General features: G+C 34.1%; 1 protein-coding gene across 2 annotated transcripts in view; it reads right to left on the minus strand.

The window, feature by feature from the left end:
* CSMD3 (CUB and Sushi multiple domains 3) overlaps window positions 1-24,402 on the minus strand; it is a 1,211,679-nt gene that overhangs the window by 415,620 nt on the left and 771,657 nt on the right. For both annotated transcript variants that reach the window (XM_079134049.1, XM_079134050.1), the window contains 3 exons: window positions 21,171-21,353; window positions 18,283-18,609; window positions 16,187-16,381 (listed from right to left, as the gene is read on the minus strand). In XM_079134049.1, coding sequence (XP_078990175.1) covers window positions 16,187-16,381; window positions 18,283-18,609; window positions 21,171-21,353 — 705 coding nt within the window. The remainder of the gene's footprint in view (window positions 1-16,186; window positions 16,382-18,282; window positions 18,610-21,170; window positions 21,354-24,402) is intronic.

Genomic DNA, 24,402 nt, shown 5'->3' on the forward strand with positions numbered 1-24,402 from the left:
AAAAGGGGGAATAGGGGTATCATACAGATCCCCAAAAGACAAATTGTCTGTTATCTTGTTCATTTTAAATTTTTTAAATCTTGATTCTGAGGGCCGATCGGCTGCTGACCTTCATTCAGAGCCTAATAAAAAGCATCTACCTGAAGTGCTCTGGAAGGACATTCTATCAGGACAATGGAAAGGCCCAGATCCGGTATTAAGCTGGACCCAAGGGTCTGTTTGTGTTTTCCCACAGGACCACAATGGCCGATTTGGGTGCCAGAGAGATTGATCAAGGCCTCAACAGAGATCCAAAAACAGGAAGAAGATGAGGAGACTTCTCCCGCTGATGGTGCTGGCAAATTCTCACCAAATTAACGGAGGAGACTCATGTGAACTATGGGGGACAGTAGATGTGGCCCTATCCTGTATCCCTTACCAACTCCTCTATTCTATATCCTCCTAACTTTACAACATTTGGCCACATTTCTGCAGTCTGCTGTTCTATGGGGAAAAGAATGGTTTAAGTTTTTGTCCAGGGGAGGTCTCTTGTGTGTTATATCTGTCCTGTTCATATACAAAATGCATATACATCCATGCAGAAAAACAGCCATTATTCGCCAAGCTCTCATCGCAATTGATGCTGGCCCATCCCCCTAAGTCTGGTTTATTATGCTGGACCAGTAGCAAATGACGGGTAAGATTCATGGAGAGCTCATACCAACCTAAGACAGGAAATGAGGGCTAGAGCCTCATTGTCCAATGACGGGTAAGGATGTTGCTTTGCCGTGGACAAACTAAGACAGGCACTGTCCCTTTTATAAACAGAAAGGGGGAGTTGTGGTGGGCAGAACCCGGGAACCAGGGTTACGCCACGTGCATCAGAAGATGGTGACTGGCAGAGAGCAAATGGCATTCTGATTATGCATGGAGAAAGGCAGAACGTGTTTACAATTGGCTGTATTATAATCAGTTCAGCTGCCTAGCAGGTGGACAGATATACTTTGTATGTATGCTCCAGCGAGTGACTGCTTGACCTTTAACAGGATTGGATGGATATATCTGGTTACAATTGCTTATGCATGAGACTGCTTATATATTGAGGGTGTTATTGGAATAAAGAGGAAGCTGCTTCATGAACTTCTAAAGAGTACGTGTCTTCTGTCCCGCTGGTTGGGCAAAAGCGTGAGAAGCGGCTTTCTGTAAGCGGAGCTGCTTGGAGCCGCTGGGCAAAGAAGCCGTGGTCTTTCGTAAGAGCGGCGCGAGGCACTTGAAGCAGCCCGTGGGCAAGCAGCTGTGGCTTTCCGCAGAAGATGTTTTCCAAATACTGTCTCAGTGATAAATGACCAGCTTCAAGATTTTTAGAACTGCATAAGGACTCTTAGGCTTCAGAACACAGTATTTGTAACACTCATTAATTCATTTGTTTCAGGTACTGTTCAGGTCCTCATATCCTGAACTATATGGCTATCCAGTGTGTAGACTCTCAGTGTTTTCCTCCCTAGAACATAAACCTCTAGCCTTCATAAGGTAGAAGAAAATCGATAAACCCATGGAAAGGGTTTGAAAGGGAATGTAATGATTGGACTTCCTAAACAAGTTTTAATCAATCCTTATTTAGTTATAAACATTCTCTCATCCCTGAAACTAGCATTTACTTAGTATTTTGAGAATTTTTGCCTTAAAGATTAGGTTACATTCATTAAAGGAGTTACTTTATTCTCAGGCAAAGGGGCTGCGGTTTTTCTCCGTAACCGGAGCCACCTGAAGCAGCCCTGGGGCAAGCAGCGGTTCTCGGTAATATGCAATCCTTGGGGGAGGGGAAATATTTTCATTTAACAGAATTAAATATGAATTGGCCAACATACTTAATTCTGGATAACATTATACTGGGGCAAAGGCCAGGATGGACTTCGCGTTTGGATCTTCCCCTCTCCTAAGCTTGCAAACTGCAATAATACTGGCTGCCACAGTGAGTAAATTCTTAAGATTTTTATTGTGAAACCTAATTAGCAAACACAATGACCTAATCACATTGGCCATCCTACCCACTAGCATCCTGTAGCACTTTTTTACTAGCTCACCCCAGTGCTTAATCCCCTCTATCTCTTCCAGAAAAGTTAAATTTAGTCTCTCTTTCCTATTGCAATAATCTTGAATGAAGTCTTCCTTACCTGTTTAACTCTGTTGATGAAATTTTTCTGTGATATATTTTTGAAAGAGTCAAAGAGGGGAACCTATTGACTGAATAAGCCTTCTTTCTCCTATCCTTACAAGACCCAGGTGATGAATATGTCTGCCATTTTCAACATGCATCTCCCTACATTGCTTTGGATGTTATTTCCAGTTCAACTATCAGGCCAACAGATGGTCATTTCTGTCATATCAACTAACAGTTACAATATTTTGTGGCTTAGAATGTCTTATGGACAATTATATCTTAAAATAATGTTTGTGGCATAAAAAATACTGAATTTTTCCTTTCACTAGTTTTGCAAATGGATAAAAATCATGAAGCATATGACTTGTTGAGAAACACATGCCTATAATCTAGTGGCAGAGCTGAGATTTAAATTCAAATCTTTAAATTCTAAGTTAGGAGCCACCATGATTGATTTTTTTCAATTAATTTTAAGCATTTCTTACTATTTTTCTTTGACTTTTTTTTTTTTGTTGTTGTAGATGGACATATTGATTTATTTTTATGTGGTGCTGAGGATCTAGGCAAGCACTGTACCACTAAACTACAACTGAAACCCCATTTTCTTACTCTCCTTATCATAAGTTTAGTGAAGACAGAGACGGATGGAAGGTTAGGAGGATAGAACATTCAGCCCAAAGTACCTAATATAAACTTGAAGTTCTAAATTCCCAAAGTGATTTTCCAGTAGTAAATCATTTATTCACTTACTTATTAATTCAATAAGTGTACTTAATTCTGCTATATATAAAATACTGTGCTATTAAAAATTTTTAAAAAGTCTTTGTGATATTATACCTGCCCTCAAGAGACATACAATATCTACAGCTAACATGAAAAATGATAAGCACATCCTGGAGTTGGGTAGGAAGTCTGGAAAGGTGAAGGTCAGGAAAGAGTTCCTGAAAGAGACATCAGAAGACTGTTTAGATTACCTTATGTACCTGTATGATTGCCCAAATGGTGTGACTCTACATCATGTACAACCAGAGAAATGAAAAGTTGTACTCCATTTGCATACAATGAAACAAAATGCATTCTGCTGTCATGTATAACTACTTAGAACAAACAATAAAAAATTTTAAAAAAGAAATGAAGGTAAAATAGACAAGGAGAGAGACAGAATGAGCAGAAGCAGAAAGTGAGAAATATTAATATAAGTGGGTAAAAGTCAAGTGTTTTTTGTTGTTGTTGCTGCAATACAGAGTTAGTGAGGAGTACTAAGGGTTGGTTCAGGGACGCCTTTAAGTTTTGTGCAGTGATTATGGCTTAAAGACTTTAAAATTTTAGTGTGTACCTAGGAAATTTGCTGAAATGAACATTTCAAAAATGTATCTCTAGCAGCTGTAAGGTGGGATCCAGAAATCCTCATGGTTAAAGACATCCTATTCTGATCCTTCAAGTCATTTTATTATTTAAGCCCTGATTCATTCCTAAAGAAAATGGGACAGTAACAACTCATGTCCCTGAATGCTTCCTTTCTGTCCCCTAAAACCTAACCAAGTTAAGGGAACAGTAAGTACAATATGTCCAGATACATATTATCTTGAAAAATGCTTTCTCTTATACACACTGGAAATTAGGAAAGTTAGATCTGTAAAAAGCTACTTTCTTGAATGTATACCAGGATAGTTGTTCCTTAGGCCAGACAAGCTAACTAAGCAAGCTAATATCAATGATGTCACTGCTTCTAGAGCCTTACACATAAAACCTCTTTATGGGTAAGGATGGGTGCAGAACTGAGGGCACTGTGGAAAGGATAGTTGTCACACATCCAGTAGGACCTCACTGGACAAAACTCCATGAGGGAGAGGAGGCAATACCTGGCAAAGGACTATGGGGATCAAGGTGCTGTGTCAGCCTGTTGCCACTGAACTCTTCTGGGATGACTCTCTTATCTCTTGAAAGCTTTCCCCAATAAACAATATCTCCCCCATACTCTCTAGGCACTTTCTTTGTCCTGCCTGCAACCTACCCAATGCCCTGTGCAACTTGGTTGTGGAAAAGTCAAGACCATAAGAAAATCCAAGAGGGTGTGGTTATTCTATACCTCTAAGATTCTCCTGGATGATTTCTCAGGTTTCTAGGATGAGAAGGTAATTTGGATACATTTTTGAAATACAGGATGTTTCCTACAATGTTTTTTATCAAATGAAAGCAGAGAATATGAGAAATAAAAGATAGAGTTTATATCCAGTTTTATTTTTCTAATGCCTAAAGAAAACTTGTTATAAATAATTTGAGTTGGAGTACTGGCTCATTCCTGTTACTTTTAGTAGAAATGACACATTTAAAATAGCCAGTATGTTTTAAAACCAATATGCAAGAGTATGAAGTGCACCAGACTGTATTCAGATAAAATTCTCTTGAACAAAAATGCTAAGGGAATTGTGGGGTTTCACAGCAGGAGATGCTCTTTCATTTGAGAAATGGCACTTGGGTGGTCATAAGAGAGTTGGGGACTATGAGAGCTAGGTTTTGATTGAAGAAATTCAGTAACAAGTGAATTAAAGAGGTGAGAATTCTCACATTTGGTCCAACAGTCTTTCTGTGGAGATATGCCTGATAAAATCTAGATGCCACCTCAGGGACTATCACACAGTGATGGTTCCACTTCTTTCCTTTATTCTCTTTCTTTAACTTGCCCTGGGTTGTAGGTGGTAAGTAATCATAGCTCTCTTTAACCTCTGAACATTGGATTATGGTGTTAAAAAAAAGTAAGGAAATTCAGGTTTGAATCTAGTATAAAAACAGGGACACAGAAACACAAGAATTAAATAGCTAGACTTACAGAGATAGTGGAGTCCTAGTTCTACACCTCTTTTCATAATATAACCCCTTCCCTTCTTCTCTTGCCTCATGCTTAACCCAGCAGAAATTGGGAGCAAAACCCTGTAGATGGTTATTAAATTAGTTTTCATTATGGTAGTTCTCCAGGAGACCAGAAGTTCAGTACTACATGAATACATACTGTAAAGAGGGTTTGATTCTTAAATATAACTATGTAACATATGTAAACACATATCCTGTTCTTTAGAACCACAAATTCCATTCTGATATATGTATCAAATCATTACTCCAATTGTTTAACAAAAGAACTCTCTCCAAAGAGAATGTGATGTCTTGAAATGTCTTTTCCTCTGAGGCTAATTGAGATTCAAGGGAAAAACCCACATCCTCAAAGGGAAAGTTTATGAGGTATGCAAGTCCAGCCTTTCTCCAGACAGTTCTCCAGGGACTTCAGTTTCATCCTATTCACTTAAAGAATTTTCTCAGAAATCTAACTAGGAAGTAGGAAGGACCATAAGCCATAGTAATTCAGGGAGTTCTATTCTGAGGACAAGGAAGTTCATGCTTGAGTAAGCATTTTATGGAAAATTCTAAAGTTGGAGGAGCAAAAATAGAAGGCTTTTTTCCTCTCTCTTTCTTTCTTGATTCTGTTTGTCTTCTGCCTTCAAACACACACTTTCACATGCTCAAAACATGGCAAGATACTTAAAATTTCTAATTATTTTTAAGCACTTTTAGTATTGAAAAAGTTCATCCAGTCAGTCCAATTTAAAACACTTCTCTCATTCCCTCCATCCACCCACCCAAGATGCCTGTTGGAGTAATAACCAGAGAGCTGTGGAGGAGAGGAAAGAGAATGGTGAGGAAGACCAGTGCTTGCTGATTGCTGTTCCACTCAGCACTTGGAATAGAGAAATTTGTCTCCTCTTTCACATCTCATTCCCTAACTTTCCTTTTAACTCCTTTTTCCTTTTTAGCTCCTTTTTCTAATATGAGGTAGATTTACTGTCATTGTCTTCTCTTGGCTGTTGCTATTTCCCTTACTAACCCTTACTATTCACTGGTGTCTTCCATTGGTCAGCTATAGAAAAATATTTATTCTCCCATGAGGAGAATAAATGAGAGAGAGGAGGGTGACTTTTCACTGTAGGATTCCCTGGCACACCTGGAGCTCAACCTTTTCCAGTGATCTCTCTGCTTCCACCCCTGACAGTTAATTCTTCTTGTTGGATTTCTTTTATTTCTTCTATTCTGTGACAAAGTCCAGGTATTCCTTTGATGCATAGCATACTCACATCTTTGAATAGCCAAATTGTTTCAACTGGATAGCTCTTTCTGTCTCCAACTTGCCAGATTTTCATCAGTTTCTTTTCTTTTGTTCAATACTCATAGGAAGCAGATCAGCAAGCCAACTGTATGAGCTACCCATGGATTCTGGTCCCTCTTTCACACAGACATCTTCATTATCAACAAGTAAATCTCTTGGAGTCATTACCTACAATTTTCTTAAAGATAAGAAGACCAGCTTCCTCTCTCCTAACGGCAGATGGATTAAAACTGAACTACTTAGTACTCCAACAGCTACAGATAGATAGGTTGATTGAAAAATGTAAAAATATATCAATTTCACTTACTTTCTTATTGCAGCTTTTTAGAATTGGGGGTGATATCTCCATCATACAAATGACTAAGAATCAGTCAGGACTCACTTGTAAGTTCTGGATAGGGTATCTATACTGTAGTTTCCTATGGAGATCAATATTGATAATTTTTTCCTTCTTAGCAAGGGATCTAAGTTACCAATTCAAAAGCAGCAGGAAAATATGACTCTACAATTTATTAGTCACACATTTGCTCTTGTTGTTTTCTTTTTCATGAAGGTTGCAAAGATAACAATGTTTGAAATTATTTTGAGTCTCTTCAAGAAAATGGTGACTTTTGTTTCAGTCAGTTTTAAATCAGCGTCTTAATTAAATCATCAGCTTTGGGCCAATAGCATCCATCTGACTTTTGCAATATATTTCACTTAATGAAATCCTCCTTATCTGTAAAGAAGTTCAATGAATGTATTATGTACTATTCATATTAAAAAACATAACAATGCAATCCAGAAGACCAACATTGCATTTCCATTTTTGTTCAGGAAGTTGTTTTAGATTCAAGAAGGCATTGCTGACAACAGTGCCATGGGAGGCAGAATCGGGTGAAGAAGAAAGAAGCAGATAGTATATATGAATGAAAGCCTTCTGGAAACCCAGGGAAAAATTATGATAAAGAAAATAATGGGTGAGCACAGATTAAATAACATGTCATTTTTAAATTTAAACTACAAATCCCACTTTCTACATAGGATTTGGGAGGAAAAAGCAAGATATTTCTTGGGATAATTTTTTAGGAGCAATTCTTTTTAGAGAGTGTGGATATGTTATTTTAACTTCTCTATTGAGAAAAAGAACTGAGTAGAAGCTAGGGAAGAAACACAGACCAGCAATGGCTATTGCTGTAGCAGAGGTCAAAGATATTGGTTGCTGGCATCAGCATGTCAGGAGTGAAGGCAATGAAAAGTAGATGGGTTCTCAATATATTTGTAGGGAGAATTAACACATTTTTCTGAAGCACTGTATATGGTTGTGATAGAAAGAAAGGAGTTGGGAATGACTTAAAGAGTTATGGCAAGCTTTACTGAAATAATGCCATTATTATTGTAATGGTGGAGAAAATCTGCAACAGTAGCAGATTTGAAGTAATGGGCATAGAGATGCGTTTGGGCCAGGTTAAGTTTCAGATGCCTATTAAACATGTAAGTGCAGATATTCACTAAGAAGACTAGACAGCTGGCCAAGAGATATAAATTTGAGAGATATCAGCACAGAGGTAAATTAAATTTAGAGACTGGATAAACATAGGGCTCATCAATACAGTAAGTGAAATAGGAGAAAATATTCAAGATATAGTTCTGGGACACTCACTCAGAGATCACAGAGTTAAGGAAAAACCAGGAAGGGGGGCTAAAATGAACTTGAGTAGTGTATATAAATGAAATTTAATAAAGTACATGGTATTATTTAAGACTTATCTAACTTGTTTTTTTTCCATGAAGAGTAAAATAATTTTATAACTTTAAACCATTGAGGGAAATTTTATTTTAAAAACATAAATGCCATGGATTTCAGTTTTATGATGAAATAACAAATACGCTTTAACCTAACTCTCATTTTTTGGTTTACAAATAAACCTTTATATCTGAGTCTACATGAGTATAGTTCCTTTTTTACATATGAGTATTATTTCCTTTTTTAAAATGACATTCACAAATAAATAATAAAACCTAAACCCAGGAAATGTTACTTCTGTGACTGCAAAAGAGATAGAAGAATTAATTTATGTTCAACTGTCTTGCTTTTTAAAACAGAAAACTCTAGATGACTTAGAGGTCACTGCTTGACACCTTGGAAAATAACTTTCTTGTTTTATCCTAAGTCTCATGCAATGATGTTTCTTTTAAGTTCTTTTGGGACTCATTGGCTGGTATATTACTGGAAAATACAGAAGCAAGCATTATTTATAAAATAGTAATGCACTTCAGAAATTATCTTGAAAAGATATGTTGAAAACTTGATTTCTCTTCTCTCTCTTTTTTTTTTTTTCTTTTTTCTTTTTTTTTTTTGTGTGTGTGTGTGTGTGTGAGTGTGTGCTTACCCAGGATTGAACTCAAGTGCACTCAACCACTGAGCCACATCCCCAGCCCTTTTTTGTATTTTATTTAGAGTCAGGGTCTCACTGAGTTGATTAGTGCCTTACTGTGGCTAAGACTGGCTTTGAACTCTTGATCTTTCTGCTTCAGTCTCCTGATTCTCCTGCCTCAGCCTCCTGAGCCACTGGGATAACAGATTTGCAGACAGACTCCCAACTAAAATCATTAAAATGGGACTAAGGAATCTCTCCTTGGGGCAGAGTACAATGGAGCAGTTCTTATGTTAACTTTATGGTTATGTATAGTACATAGGGACTGAATACATGAGAAAAGCATGGGTCAGTGAAAAGAAAGAAGTAAAAGGAGAGAAGAACAACGTGGTGAGGAGAGGGCTGTGAGTGTAAGCATGGGGAAACAGAAGAGAAATGATGAGGAAGAGGAAGATTGTGATGATATTTACATGTAATGACTACTACCCTGAAGGAGGAAGTGGTAACAGCTTAGGAAGATATTTGAGAAACTTTCTGTACACTGTTCAAAATTTTTCCATCACAACTGAAAAAAAAAAAAATCGAAGTAAAAATCTTTATTGTTTATCAATGCTTCTTGAATACTTTTGGTATAGTTCCTAAGACTACCTAATTTATATAGACAATCGAACCAGATTAGCAGCTAAATTATTAGCAAAATTATAGTGCCAAATTATTTACAAAAACACAAGATATGAGCAGAACATCAATGTAAAGGCAAAAGATCACCATAGAAAAGTACTCTGAGATTGAAATGATGGTTTGGGGGAGAATACGGAAGGCAAGATAGGATGTTCCAGTTATATTCTAGGTACTAAAAGATCTTACTGAAGCATTGTTACACAACCTTACAAAAAAGAGGAACTCATTATGTAACTCCCTTGGGGAATGGTTCTTCAGATGATCTACAGGATAGTAAGCTTCTCAAGACACTGGAGTGCTTTCTTAAGAAGGGAGACAGGTTGATGGCTGATGTATGACTTCTGAACTTCTCTACTGGTCTGTCACAGTCACTGGGAGGTTGGTTGCTGCTGTTGGATTTCCAATGAAAGTATCCTTGTGAACCACTGGGTTGCATCATTTCTTTCTAGGAGGATGCCTTCTTTTAATGTTCAGAAAAGAAATGTATGGGCTAATGGAAATGCTGTTTGGTTGTCAATAATATCATTCTTGTATTACTTATTCTTGTTGTTAAGTAGAAAAGTATTTATTTGTAAACACTTCTTATAAAATGTGGGAAGACACACCTGCGCCTTAGGGCGTAGCCTGTTTCATTCCTTTAATCGTGTGGGTTTTTTTATTTGTTTGTTTTGTTTTTTTTGATTTTTTACTTTTGCTCCTGTAGGCATTTGAAGTCATGAAGTCATGATTTCTACTCCCACATTGGCATTAAGTGCTATTTGTGACTCAGCACCATTAAAACCAGTGGCATTTGACTTCACCAGCCTGGATGACATAAATATTCATAAGAGTTGAGCTGTGTGCAAATGTTGAAAATAGATATTCTGGGGATGGGGATGTGGTTCAATGGTAAAGTGTTTCCCTGGTATGTGCAAGGTGCTGGAATCAATACCTGGGTACATGAAAGAAAAGAAAAGAAAGGAGAAGAGAAGAGAGGAGAGGAGAAGAGAAAGAAGGGAGGTAGGAAGGAAAAGAAAGAAAAGAGAAAGAAAGAGAGAGAGAAAGGGAGGGAGAAAGGGAAAGAGGGAGGGAGGGAGGGAGGAAGAAAAGAAAGAAAGAAAAGAAGTGTTCTGGCTATGCACTAAACTCAGAAAATGTTAAAAAGCTTGACATCTACCAGGCAAACGTACAAAAGGATTAGGGGATCCAGAGCACCTGCAATAAGTTCATTGCTAAGTAAATTAGAGTCAATCTGGGAAAGCAAATGAAAACTGAGAAAAATTAGTTATGACTGTATTTAAGAAAGAGCCAAGTAATGATGCTTAGATCATTTGAGGTATGGAAAATGAGGCCTAAACCTTTTGGCATACAATAAGGCAAGCTAACTCAGTCACTTGGACTTACCCCTCGCACCAGCAGAATATAGTTGGGAGAAACAAATGTGTTTCCCAAAGCCCAAAAGGAAAATCCCTCTGCTGAGTCGGATATTGAAACTTAAAATTTGCCTTCTATCTAATAATACTGGTCACGAGGAAAATTCCAGTGATTGGAAATCTAAAGTTTTATTGATGATTAAAAGATTATAAAATTGGGGGTAAGGAGTGGCTCCAGTTTGCATTGCTTGGCACTGTAAAGGAATTCTAGTGATCCACTAGTCCCTTGAAAAAATAATAAAGTGAAAGCAAAATTTTACCCATGTTTCAAGAGACAGAAACACAAGCTTAGGTGAAGAGAGAAGTACAATCTAAAGGTAACGCTATGTCCTACCATTTGTTCCTTTCACAAATTTCCGAGCAATTAGAAGGGACTTTGAAGGATATGATACAGATGAGCCTGGCAATGCCCTGAAACCCTGAAAGGAATTTTAGTCACACTGAGAAAAAGGAGAAATGAAAGGAGACTTACAGTAAGAAAAGAAGAAAATCCAAGGAGGAAGATTCTTAAGAGAAAACTGTATTTCAGAAGGCTGAACTTTTTGAAGAGGCTCACAGATACCAAACAGGATGGCAACATGATTGCAAGGAGTCAAGAGTCAGAGATGGAAAGCTGCATTTGCAGCTGCTTTGAGTCAAAACAGTAGAGGTAGAGGAAGGGGATTTCTAGGAAGTTTCTGTGTTAGACAGCTCTTCATCCCTGTGACCAAAATATGAAACAATAACAACTTAGCAGACGAAAACTTTATTTTGGGTTCACATTTTCAGAGGTTCAGCCCATGGCTGGTCTATTCCAATGTGCTGAGCCCAAAGTGAGGCAGAATATCATGGTGACAGGGGTTGGCAGGTGACAGGGCTGCTCAGTTCATGACAGTTGGGAGGCAGAGAGATAGAGGGAAAGGAGCCAGGGACAAGATACAGTCAAAAGGCATAACCCAGTGACCTACTTCCTCCAGCCATGTCACACTTGCCTACAGTATTCCATTCATATAATTATTTATATTTTATTTTTAAATTTTGGTACCAGGATTTGAACTCAGGGGCACTTGACCAGTGAGCCGCATTTGTATTTTATTTAAAGACAGGGTCTCACTGAATTGCTTAGTATCTTGCTTTTGCTGAGGCTGGCTTTGAACTGGAGATCCTCCTTCCTCAGTCTCTCGAGCCACTGGGATTACAGGCATGAGCCACTGTACCCCGCTCCATTCATATTATTAATCAATCAAATGGATTAATCCACTGATGAGGTTGCATTTATCATCATAATCTTAGTCTCATCCCTGAACCTTTCTGTATTGGGGATCATGCTTTTAAAACATGAGCTTTTGGGGGGATATTTCTAGATCCTAATGGTAACACTTTCTATATAACACATTATGAAAATCCTTGTGTCAGCCTATTGAAGGAGACCTACAACTAGAGCATTCTTCATGGGTTTAGGATGATTATTTGAAAGAGATATCAGGTGGAATGGTCCTAGACAGAACTAGTCATATTCATGTAGAGTTTCAGTGTGGATAAAGGAGTCATTGACTATTATTTAACAGAGTTAGGATAAGTTTGTCAGATTCAAGGTGAAATGACTCCATTTCTGATTACAGTAACTAATATATATATATATATATATATTTTATTTTTCCATTAGTAGAACTGAAAGATCACAAGGTTTTAAAAAGTATCAAGTTTTTTCTTCTCGGTGATAATAGATCAACCCATTTTAGAAAGAAGTTGGAATTCTCTGAAATCCCAAATCTATCCTTAGTTAATGCATCTGAGTTGAACATTAGGTCAGTGAATAAAATTTATAACCCAATTCTTTTCAACAACTGTGTCTATCTGAAAACTATCTGAACCGAATCTAGCTCTAGCTGTGGGATCGTATTTCTATAATATGGTTTAACAATCTTTATTCAAGGAATATGAAAGATGACAACTTTCACTTTTTAAAAAGATTTCCCACAGTTTCAGAGTTGAGGGCTGATTGACACGGGTTGATCACTAATTTGCCAATATGTTTACACACCTAGGTATTTCTGAAAGAATGAAATTGGGAGCACAAAGATTTCTAATAAGAAACATTCACAGACTTCCTTTCTCTTGTTCTATAAGTTCTGATTAAAGCAATAATTTTCTACTTTCTAATTTCAATGTACACTAATAGGATGTGAGATAACTTTTATGAATATATTCAGTGGTGGAATACTTTATGTGAAGAGAATAAACTATATGTAGAAAGTTAGTTGTATTATCAGAACATATAAACATGTCCTTTAAAAAATTTCTCTTGCATAAATGTTTAATATGAAAATAATAAAACAGTTGCACCTAAAAAGTAAGATGTGTCAGAGGCTCTGATAGTGCCTTAAAATATGAAGTCTAATAAATAATAAAGCTCTCTATCAAAGCACAGCATGTCTAGAGAATAAGAGAGACAGGATTAGTATATTTCCAGTCATATTCCTCTTCATTAGTGGAAGTAACTGTGTGGCAGCTGGAAAAATGGTGGGGGGCAGACAGAAGTTTGAAAGTGTTAGGAAAACAGCTTGTCTCAGGCTTTTGTTGCTAGTATCTAAGTAAAATTGAGGCAAAATCCAGAAAATCAATGTAAACCTTAATTTGAATTCAGTAAATCAAACACACCTGAGTTAATTCCATAGGCATTGACAGAAATCTGCTTATTTATGTGGGAAGTAGCTCAAAGTGTGACCTGGGATACGGAAGATAACTTAGCAAGTGCCACACCTAAGATTGCTTCAGGTCTATCTTGATTTTGCCTTCCTTGGCTCCAATCCCATTCTTAGTGATGGTCTTACCTTCGTGTTGGTTCCATAAACAGCCAGGTGAACAAACTACATGTCATTTTATTCAAATATACAGAAAAAAAAAGTTTTTTCTTCAGAACTTCCTAAGGTTTCTTTTTAGGATAACTGGAGGACTTGCAGGCCTGTGGCAAATTAGAGTTCCAAAAACCTTCTTATTTACCTTTTATTTTGGGTACCAGGAATTAAGATCAGAGTCACTTAAACACAGCCCACAACCCCAGTCTTAAAATATTTTATTTAAAGACAGGGTCTCACTAAGTTTCTTAGGTCCTTGCTAAATTGCTGAGGCTGGCTTTGAACTCACAATCCTCCTGCCTCAGCCTCCTGAATCATTGGAATTTCAGGAATGTGCCTCATGCCCTGCTCTTATTTACTTTTAAAAGTTAAATACCATTCATCTTTTAGAATGGATAATTGCTCTCTGGTAGCAGTTATTCATAAAATTATTTGTTGTTAACAATTTCATTATTTTTAACTTTCTATCCAGCTATCCATCAAGCAGTTTCAAAATCCAACACTCTAATTAAGCAAGTGAGGGCCGAACAAAGTTTAACAATTACCTGGAGATAGTCTCAGTGTTTATTTACTGAGACTGGAAATAACTTATAGGGCACAGGTGGGAAAGGCTCAGATTCTATCACTTCTCAACTGAAATGGCTCCCAGACCATCACAGAATAACCTTGAAACTATTTAGCATTTTTTACATGTCTATCTCTGCACCACTTGTTCATCAGACCCCCTCCCCTCTCCTACACTCTGATCACACTGAATTGGTGCTTGTCCTTCTGCCTGAAACAATTTTTTTCTCCATCACCTACTTTTTAAAAAAATGTTTTTAGTTGTAGATGGACACAAAATCTTTATTTTGTTTATTTCATCTTTTTTGTTGTTGTTGTTTTTAGTTATGTGCTGGGCAAGCACTCTAGCACTGAGCCACAACCCCAACCCATCATCACCCACTTTTCATTCAAATACTAATATAGGCTTTCCTGACTGGTTTGCCAAGTCTGGGACAGAAACTATGATAAAACTGAATTCAGAGGCAAAATGTGTTGTAAAAATTAAACATTAATTTCTATTTTTCTCTTTTTATTTCAGTCTTTTATTGTGTAACTCCATTATATTTTTTTAAAAAGTCACAATCATAAATACTGCCAGAGTAGTCCTAGTTCAGCATCCTGAAATCACAAATGAGAGTGCTTAGAAGTAATGAGGAAGGAGATGTTTAAGTGAAGGGCCACTAGGAAAAGGTAATTACATGGTCTGAGATTGCCTCATCATAAGATATTCAATCCAGTGAAAGCCAGCAATTTGTAGGCAATGTTGTATTCCTTAAATCTGCAACACTTTGAAAACTATATGGTAAATGTTCTCAATTTATCTGCTAGAAATTGAGAAAACGAAAGTTTCCATTGTCCTTTGAGAATTGGTAAGAAGAAAAACTAGGAAACTAAGAAATAGGAACTACTTTAAAAATGATCACCTAATGAATACATGTTGATCTATTGAAGGGTGCTTCTGATTTGAAGTCATATAAGTAGTAAAGTTCATCATTTTATTAAATAGATATGTATCCTGAGATACTAGAGTAGGAAAAAAACTGGAATTTAGAATAGTACTCTCTACTCTGGCAATTCTAAATAAAACTCCATTTAACTCGAACATGTCTATAGATTCTAAATGGATACATCACATGATTAATGTATGTTTAATGGGATAACGCTTCCTTCTTTCTAACCTAAAATGAGACTTCATGTGTGTATATAATATATAAAGATGTATATTTCTAAACATTGCATATATCATATAAACATGTGCACATACACACATGCATGACATAGTCCATATAGTCAAGAAAGTTCTGGACTATGTATATATATGTGTATGTGCACAGATGCATATATATCTTGTATATATACATATACATAAGTATATATATTAGGCATATCTATTTTATGTATATAAATACATGCTTTTTTTTCTCTAGTAGTGTAGATTGAACCCAGGGCCTTGTGCAGGCTAGATTAAGTGCTCTACCACTGAGTTACATCCTCAGCCCTAGCTACCTTCCCAGTGCTTTTGACTGTATTTTATTAAGAAAATAATATTGAAAAAAGAAATTAGCATACTATATGTACAAAAATTATATATTTTAAATATGTTTTAGCATAAATTTATTATAATTGTTAATATATATATTTATTATAATTGTTAATATATATATTAATAATTGTTAATATATATCTAAAAATCAAATAAGGATATATCATAATAGTTAAAATACTAGTAGAATATGAATGGAAGTTATAATTATAACTTTATGAACTATTGTTAACTCTAACTACTACTATAAATATAACTATGTAATATACTAAAGGGATTGACAAGTATATCTTTTAGAAAGAGTGCCTTTTAAAAGGGTGCTCCCCAAAATTTTCTAAAACATTATGTAAATATAGAAAAATTAGAAGTGCAATTTGTTTATATAAGTATGATATGTAAAAGTAAGTGACATGTTAAGGTAAAAGTTATAACAGTTTCAGTAGAACAATGCATTTCCTTTTACGATTTTTATTGCATAATGATAATGGGTTATATTTCCCACTACTACACTTACCTCCACATCTTGGAATTGGTCCACTCCACATTACTTTTCCATCCATCAGAATACATGTAATTGTTTCTGTTCCTTGGGTTTTAATAAATCCTTCCTCACAAATAACTGAAATCGAACTTCCTAATTGAAAGTTGTCCCCAAACCGCCGTGCATTGATTGGTATTCCAGGATCAGGGCACTCATTGTGCCCAAATGCTTTAGAATGACAAAAAACACACACAAGAAATATGAGAAAGAGGGACCTTTGTATATTCTGGGTGATAAAAATCAATTAATAAAGATGTTGTGTTTATTTCTAGAAAAGACTTTTATCTTTTAAAAATGTGAAGATTCTTCTCTGACCATATCATATTGCCTGTGATATGTTAGAGGTATAATGGTTTTAAAATACAAATTTTACCCTAAGATTGTAAAAATTTAAAACTCAATTATTTCTGTTTATGTATGGAACTCACTAGACTAAGTTCATGCAATCATTCCCCAAATATAAGCTAGTTAGAATTACAGTTAACGTGATTTCTGAGTAAGTTGACTATATCTCACTGGAAACATCTGGAATTCACTCTGCAGGGTCTTCATTGTGACAATTAAAGTGCAATGTTTCAATCTAGTGTGGATGTCCTAAAATTTCTTTTAAATTTTTCATGGCATTTACTTTATCAGGAAAAGGGAAGATTTAACTCTTTTGCAATTACCAACTTCTAGGCATTGTAATATGTTATTATCTCATTTAACCATTCGGATTGGCCTGATGATAAAAGTACCACCATTACTATAAAAAGTAATGTTAAACTCAGAAAAAGTCAAGTAATTTGCCTTTGGTCATAGAAATTAGACTTGATAGAATTGAAATGTATGCTGTTCTGGCTTTTTTGACTTTTTCTCAACCCCCTATATTTTCTTAGTTTTTTTTTTTTTTTTTTTTTTTGTATCTTTTCTCTCAGAATGTGAGTTCTTCAGCTGAGGGTCACTACCTTATTTTACCTTGTTTCTCCCAGGGTACTTAGTCCAATTACAGCAAGTAGCAAAAATATAATAACAATGTGTTCATTTGAATTTTTCACAGGTTATAGATTACACAAAATTTTCCATCCAAATTTTTCTCTTAATTCACATGGATGACCAAATTTGTACTATAAAACTTTAACTTATTGTAATATTCTTTTCTTTATTTTAACTTAAATTAATAATAGATAATAAAATTATGCAATTTATGAACAAATTCAAATGGATTAGTAAGAAAATTCAAAACAACTATATTTACTCCTATAGTATAAATTAATATTGTCATAAAGTATGTTTTATATGTTAGGACTTGTTAATATCACTGAATCTGCACCTGTTTTCCTACTCAATACCAAACAATTCTAGTAGCAAAACTATTAATATAGCATGCACTAGATACCATGTACTCTGTAATAAATTGTGTATGTGCATTAGCCGGTTTACTCCTCACAACAACGTAGTTTTAATGATGTAGACACTGTGGCTCAGTGATGAAACCTAAAAATGTAAATCCAAGATTTGAAGATTTATAGTTCAACTTTAGAGTTGATACTCTTAATACCTAAGATTTTTTTTCCCCCTGGTGGCTTTGCTGTCAGGTCAGTTATCCACTTGCCCAAAGTTGATGATTTCCTTCCCTTTTATGCTTCTGTGGCCTTTGAATATTTCTTCAGAATTATAATTTTTTGCTTCTATTATTTGTTTAAAGACTCCTAGTGGTTTATGAACATCTTGAAGGAAAAACATATCTTCCTTTAATATTCATAAATAAATAACAACCAAATGTGTGATGTATAGTAGGTTTGAGTTTATGATAAAGTTTAATCTATAGCTAATATATTGGCTGATAAATAATGACATTTGAAATATATTTTCTTAATAGCAGGACTCTCACAAACAATGAGAAAAGACATATTTGGGACTAAAATGTTGTTGGAAATCAAGGATTAAATGACCATCATTGGCTAAAGTAGGTTGATGGCTTGTTCAAATTTCCTTATTTGTGAAACTAGAGAACTGGTTTGCTTGAGTCTTTTGCAATTCTAATTTGTAGAAATGTTATATGTAAAAACAAAACCCAGAAAACTTACTGTTGTAAGTGATGTTAAATCCACGTCCTGACATTGAGTGGTCAGCTTGAAATTCCAATCGAAGAATATGACTATTACTTGTAAGATGAGAAGGCACCTCAGCACCAGTAAAGGTTCCAAGAATTGGGGAATCTGGAGAGTCACCATCTTTAACAGCAAGAAAGTCAAACTGGGATTCCAGATCAAAGTCATTGAAAGAAAGGTGTATCCGACTTCCTGGGTCAGAGATTATGGTCCAGATGCAATTTAAATTATTTCCATACCCTTCTGGGTAATCGGGAGAAAGAACTGTTCCCATAGGTGCAGTAAAGTTAGAGAGACAAGGAACTGGTAAAATGGGAAGATTAAAGAATACAGTAAATAATCAAAAGTAACATTTGATCTTATTTTGACATATACTACAATTATGATAATCAATTAGAAGTTGGATAAAAATTTTAAAATGTCAATTATCTTATAAAGCAAAGAAAATGTTGCCATTTTTACATATTAGAAAAGGTAATTTTAGATGAATTTAAGACTATGTCATTAAATATGCACAAAAATATAATTGGGGTAAGAGCAGCAATTTATTTTGATATTTCTCATGTTTGAGTTAATGGTTCAGTAGTGACTGGGCTTAATCTACATTTCAAATATGTTTGTTTTGATTGTTTTTCTTCTTTCCCAACAAAAGTTTAAAATCACATTTTAAAATCATTTCATATTTGAGGGGAAAATAATCTGAAGGTCTAGCATCTCTTGGAAAGTTAATTTATTCCAGTTTCCCTCTGCTTCCAGAGCACACACATACTCCTTCATTCTTCTCTCCTGCATCCTAGAATCATCTGATTCTATAAAGCATGATTTAGAGATTAGAAAACTTTTCGTAAAGGAACAGATAGTAAATGTTTTGGCTTACATGTCATATGATCTCTTTTTATAACTCCTCAACTCTGCCATTGTAGCAGAAAAGCAGTAAATTGGTAAATGAATATGCACAGTTTGTGTCAATGAAATTTTACATAAAAATCCAGGCAGCAGGCTGGACTTGCTCCAAAGCTTCAGTTTGCCATCTCATATCTTTATGATCTTTACCTGGACCAAGAGCCACTAAATTGATAACCCTAACACCCTTATCCATTAGATAAGTAGATCTTTATATTGTACTTTAAATCCATGATTATATCAGGTACAGTTTTTTATTGTCAATTCCTTTGATCCAATGTTATATTTTCATTGGTACCACATTACATTTAGAACTTACAATTATGCTTTACTTTCCACATAAACATGTTTTTACAAAATTCTTATATTTATTTTTGAATATTTTAATTAACTATGTCAATATGTTAGGGAAAGTTTCCAAAGAAATTATGTTAAAATTTTTATTTTATTTCTCAAGCAATTTCTATATAATTTACATACTTAATAAATGTCTTCTCACTCTGGAACTTGTCATCCATAAATATTGTTTCTATGTATCTTATAATTTATTTTTCTGATTAAATTTTCTTTCAAATAGATTTTTAAATTAACTGTTACTTGTGTATGAAAATGTTAATTGCAACTTTTTTTTTTTTTTTTTTTTTTTTTTTTTTTTTTTTTTGGTACTGGGAATTGAACCCAAGAGCACTCAACCACTGAGTCAGATCCCTAGTCCTTTTTTGCATTTTATTTAGAGACTCTAACTAAATTGCTGCGGTTGACTTCAAACTGACAATCCTCTTGCCTTAGCCTCCTGAGCCACTGGGATTACAGGTGGGTGCCATTGAGCTCAGCTAATTTTTACATTTTAATAATATATTAGAATATAGGGATTAATGATTCTTAAAATGGTAAAAAATTTTTCTCTAGATGTTAAGAACTTTTAAAATTTGTCTCAGCAGTATTTCCATTAAATGCACTTAAGCATCTATTAAAATGCTTTCAAAAATAGTTTCTTTTTTCCTGTGACATGTTACATTTATAGACTGCAAAATGAAATCAACATTATCTTCTTAGAAGAATACTTAAAATTAAAGATCATCATTTAAGTCTTTTGAAGTTTTACTAAGCTGATGTGAACAGAATCAAATCAGAGTCTTCTAATACATTTCCTTCTCTCCTAAGAACTTTAGAAAGGGATTTTGACCAGGCATGAGAGCAAGCCCCACAGTAAAATGGTTCAAGTAAAGGGCTCTGTGCACTCTTCTTCTCCTATACTTCCTGAAAAGCAAGCATAATATATTATAATTAGGGAAATTTCTGCTAGAATTCTAAAAACATTTACTTTGTTGTAATGGAATGAAGATAGTATTTCATTGAGTCACAAAATGCATCAGTAAGTAATACATGTTATGTTTTTGTTGTAGTTAAACTCGAATGTCTTAATGTATTTGGAAGAATATGTTGTTTTAATCCAAGCATAATGTATATCATAAACTTTAATGAATTTTTTCTGTGCAATATAAATAAATAGTACTTTATGAATCGGTGTGAGCATCTAAATACAAAAAATAGGTTAATGCACTATACATAGAATATACGCTTTAAATATTTTAAGTGTTTTTGATTGCAAATAAACATACTATCTTGTTAAGATAAATGAGTCTATGAGAATTAGTTCAGATATATAATTTCCATAAGAAATAACTATCTATAAAGTATAAAATGTCACCAAATTAAGTGTAATAAGAACACATGTAATATATATTCTGCAATTACAAGTGAACGATGTTAACTTTATTTAAATCTGTACTAAAATTTATAATACAGCATAAAGCACACTTGTTAAAGATAGTATCACAAAGTGCTACTCGTCCAAAAATAATTACACGGTTCCAGCTCTTTGCAATTAATTACAAAAGCAATTATATGCAAGAACGGGATAACATATGCTGTCTAGAAGCAAAACATTTGGTACTCACAGATACAGATGGGTATGTTTGCAGACCATTGGTTATTCTCTTGACAAACAATGGATTTCTCTCCAATTAATTCAAACCCAAACTGGCATTCAAATCTTAAAATATCACGATTAGAAAACCCATCGCCTTCTCTAATTCCATATAAGGGTGTACCAGGATCACCACAACTTTCTTTCTCAATTTCTGTAAACATAGAAGATAAAAGTCACCTTCCAAGGGTTGCACACATGCTGCCCATACTAAGAGTTTAGTAAACACACTATGTGAAGATAGTTCAGAACAAAGGATGAATATATCCTCCAATCTTAATTGTTTTCTTTTGCCACTCTATGAATATGACTTGATAAATGATCTTTAGGGAACAATCAGTGTAATTCTCTTATTTTATAGATGGGAATCTGAGGTCATTATAGCTAATGAGGTTGCTGGACAGCTTGTACCTAACAGATCAATTATGAAAAGATCTGAGATTTTCTGTTTGTACTACATACATACATAAACAAAATCTTTCACAAATGGTATGCCTCTGCTTCATGTACAAACAAAGAAACAAGATGTATCTCATTTGTTTACAATAAAAATGAATTTTAAAAAAAAGAGTATCCATTCCAAACTAAAAATACAGTAATCTGGTTAGAAAAGAAGAAATGTTTATACATTAGAATATTTCACTTTCATGACAGCAAAATAGTCAAAGAATATTCCCTGGGTCTTTTCAGTTTTGATAATATTCAAAGAACATTCACTGGGTCTTTTCAGTTTCAATAAGTCAGAGGTATCCTGACATTTAAATTGCCAAAACTGCATTCCAAAATGTTTGGATACTGTAAGTGGTTTTTAATGGTTCTAAATGATTCTTGAATTTGAATAGGCCATACCTGAGTAAGTAATCTTTATGTAACTATAAAATATCACAATTCTGAATATGGAATTTTAGAAATACAAATTATGTAATAGCATGGTATATCAGAAAAAATAATACTTGGATATGGATATGGGATAAGAAACTCATATTCTACTCTCAATTTACCATTAATTTATTATATAAATTTGAGCATGGAATTAATCTCTTCAAATTTAGTATTTTTAATATTAAAATTAATATTATAAATATGTATATACTTCTTTATTTCTTAAAATTCTAGCAAATATATCTATAGAATATTTTAATAATATGTTTATTATAACAGATAAATAGATGACTACTAACCACATTAAAAAATTATGGCATATGCTCTAAAAAATAAAACTTTCCTTATTCTTATACTTTTTACATAGTACAGTAAATTCTTAGATCATGATCAGGATAGGAAACATTTTTTTTCTTTCTTTATTTATTTTTGCCTCTGGTTCTACAGCAATCAAAGAATAGCTCTGAAAAACATCTGTCACTCTCTGGCAATTGCTGGTTGTATTACCTCCAACAAGTACATGATAACGACAATAGGCCACTTAAGAGCAGGAATCAATTATGCATTCGAAATTGTCTAGTCATCTTCCTCAACAAATGTTCAGTGGATGAATTGAAAAGTGAAAAATTTCTTGCAAAAGTACCATGAAAACACCCTTTTGAGAACTATCAAAAGACACAGCAAATATTTGACATGGTCATTGTGAAACTATGAATGTCAGCAATAAATTACTGTGTTGGTTCTTTTGAGCTTTTATATCACATGCAACATAGTAGCCCATGAAAACAGTTATCTTCAAACAACAGAAAACATAAAAATAAAGAAAACTTTGAAAAGTAAATCTTTGCGATAAAATAATAACCTATTCTAACACTGCAAAATTTATACACATCTGGTTTCTGTGTAACTTACCTGTACCAATTTGTTGTCTATTTTTCCAATTCTTTCCCCGTGTCTTTATAATTGTACAAAGATACATATAATAGGTAATATTATAAATGTTTGTATTTATATGAATATAAAAATCCTCCCCACAAAAACATGTATTGCTTTACATAAGTATTAGACTTTTAACTTCAGTTATGTCAATATTATTAAAAACTTGTTCTTTTTTTAACCAAATAATGTGTTTTTGAGATATTTTTGAAAACCTTGTATCCTTAAACAAAACAATAAATGACTATAATGATTTCTTTAAAACACTGGATGGCATTTGAGGTTTTATTCACACATTTTTTATTTATGTACTGAGTTACATTGGCCTCTATTATTTTCATATGTTGCTTCCATCCAGTTTTAATATTAAGAAAAGAAGTTAGCAATTTTCCACACTATGAAGTCTTTAGATTAGTTGGTTTAACAACGAAAGAAATTGGAATCTTGAATATAAGAACTTTTCCAACAAAAGCTGGAAAAATCTGGTATAATTTTGAGGAAACTATCTGACCATCATTTCTGTTACTCGTAAGGCAATTTTCCTATTGAAGTAGATTTTGTTCTCTTTTTTTGGACTTTTATTAGCAACTTGTATACCCTAGAGAATTGACATTATCCAAGTTAGTAGTTTAGTAGTAATAGAATAGCTACAGGGTTTTTACATATTGCCATTATAAAGCATAAATCTTCCTTAGCCCTAATGTTATTTGTGTTTACCATCCTGATTTTCTTTGTTTATACATTCAAAGGTTTGTCAAATATATTAGTCTATTCAAAGAACCAGCTTTAGCTTTTGTTGAGCAATTCTATTATTTTGGTTTTAGTTTAACCATATTTTCTTTTTGTCTTTTTTGAATTCCATCTTCAGTTCTCTTTTGCATTATTTTTCTGTTCTTTTTTTACCTTCTTGGGTTGAAATGTTAGGGTGCATTTTTTAACTTATTTATTTTCAGCCTTTCTTGTTTCCTAAAAATAAAATATATTAAAGTTTCTAAATTTTCTTCAGGGTACTGCTTTGATATGGAGACTTTCATATTTTACTTAGAAGTAGTTTGAAGTTTCCATTTTGATTTCCTCTTTAACTTATAAATAATTTTTGTTTTTAAATTTATGAGTTTATAAAATTTCAGTTTATAATTTGACATGCAGTTTTATCTAATCCCAAATTAACCTATGCATTGAAAATTATGTTATCATTTCCTACAGATTTATTACTTAGTTATTTTTGGTACAGGGGATTAAACCCAGGGGTGCTCTACCAATGAACTATATTCCCAGCCCTTTTAGTACTATTTTGAGATAGTCTCAATAAGTTTCTGAGACTGATTTAAATTGGTGATTCTCCTGCCTCATCCTCCTGTGTTAGGGGGATTATAGGCATTTGC

The sequence above is a fragment of the Sciurus vulgaris genome, assembly GCF_902686455.1.
Source record: "Sciurus vulgaris genome assembly, chromosome: 1".
Taxonomy (NCBI): Eukaryota; Metazoa; Chordata; class Mammalia; order Rodentia; family Sciuridae; genus Sciurus; species Sciurus vulgaris.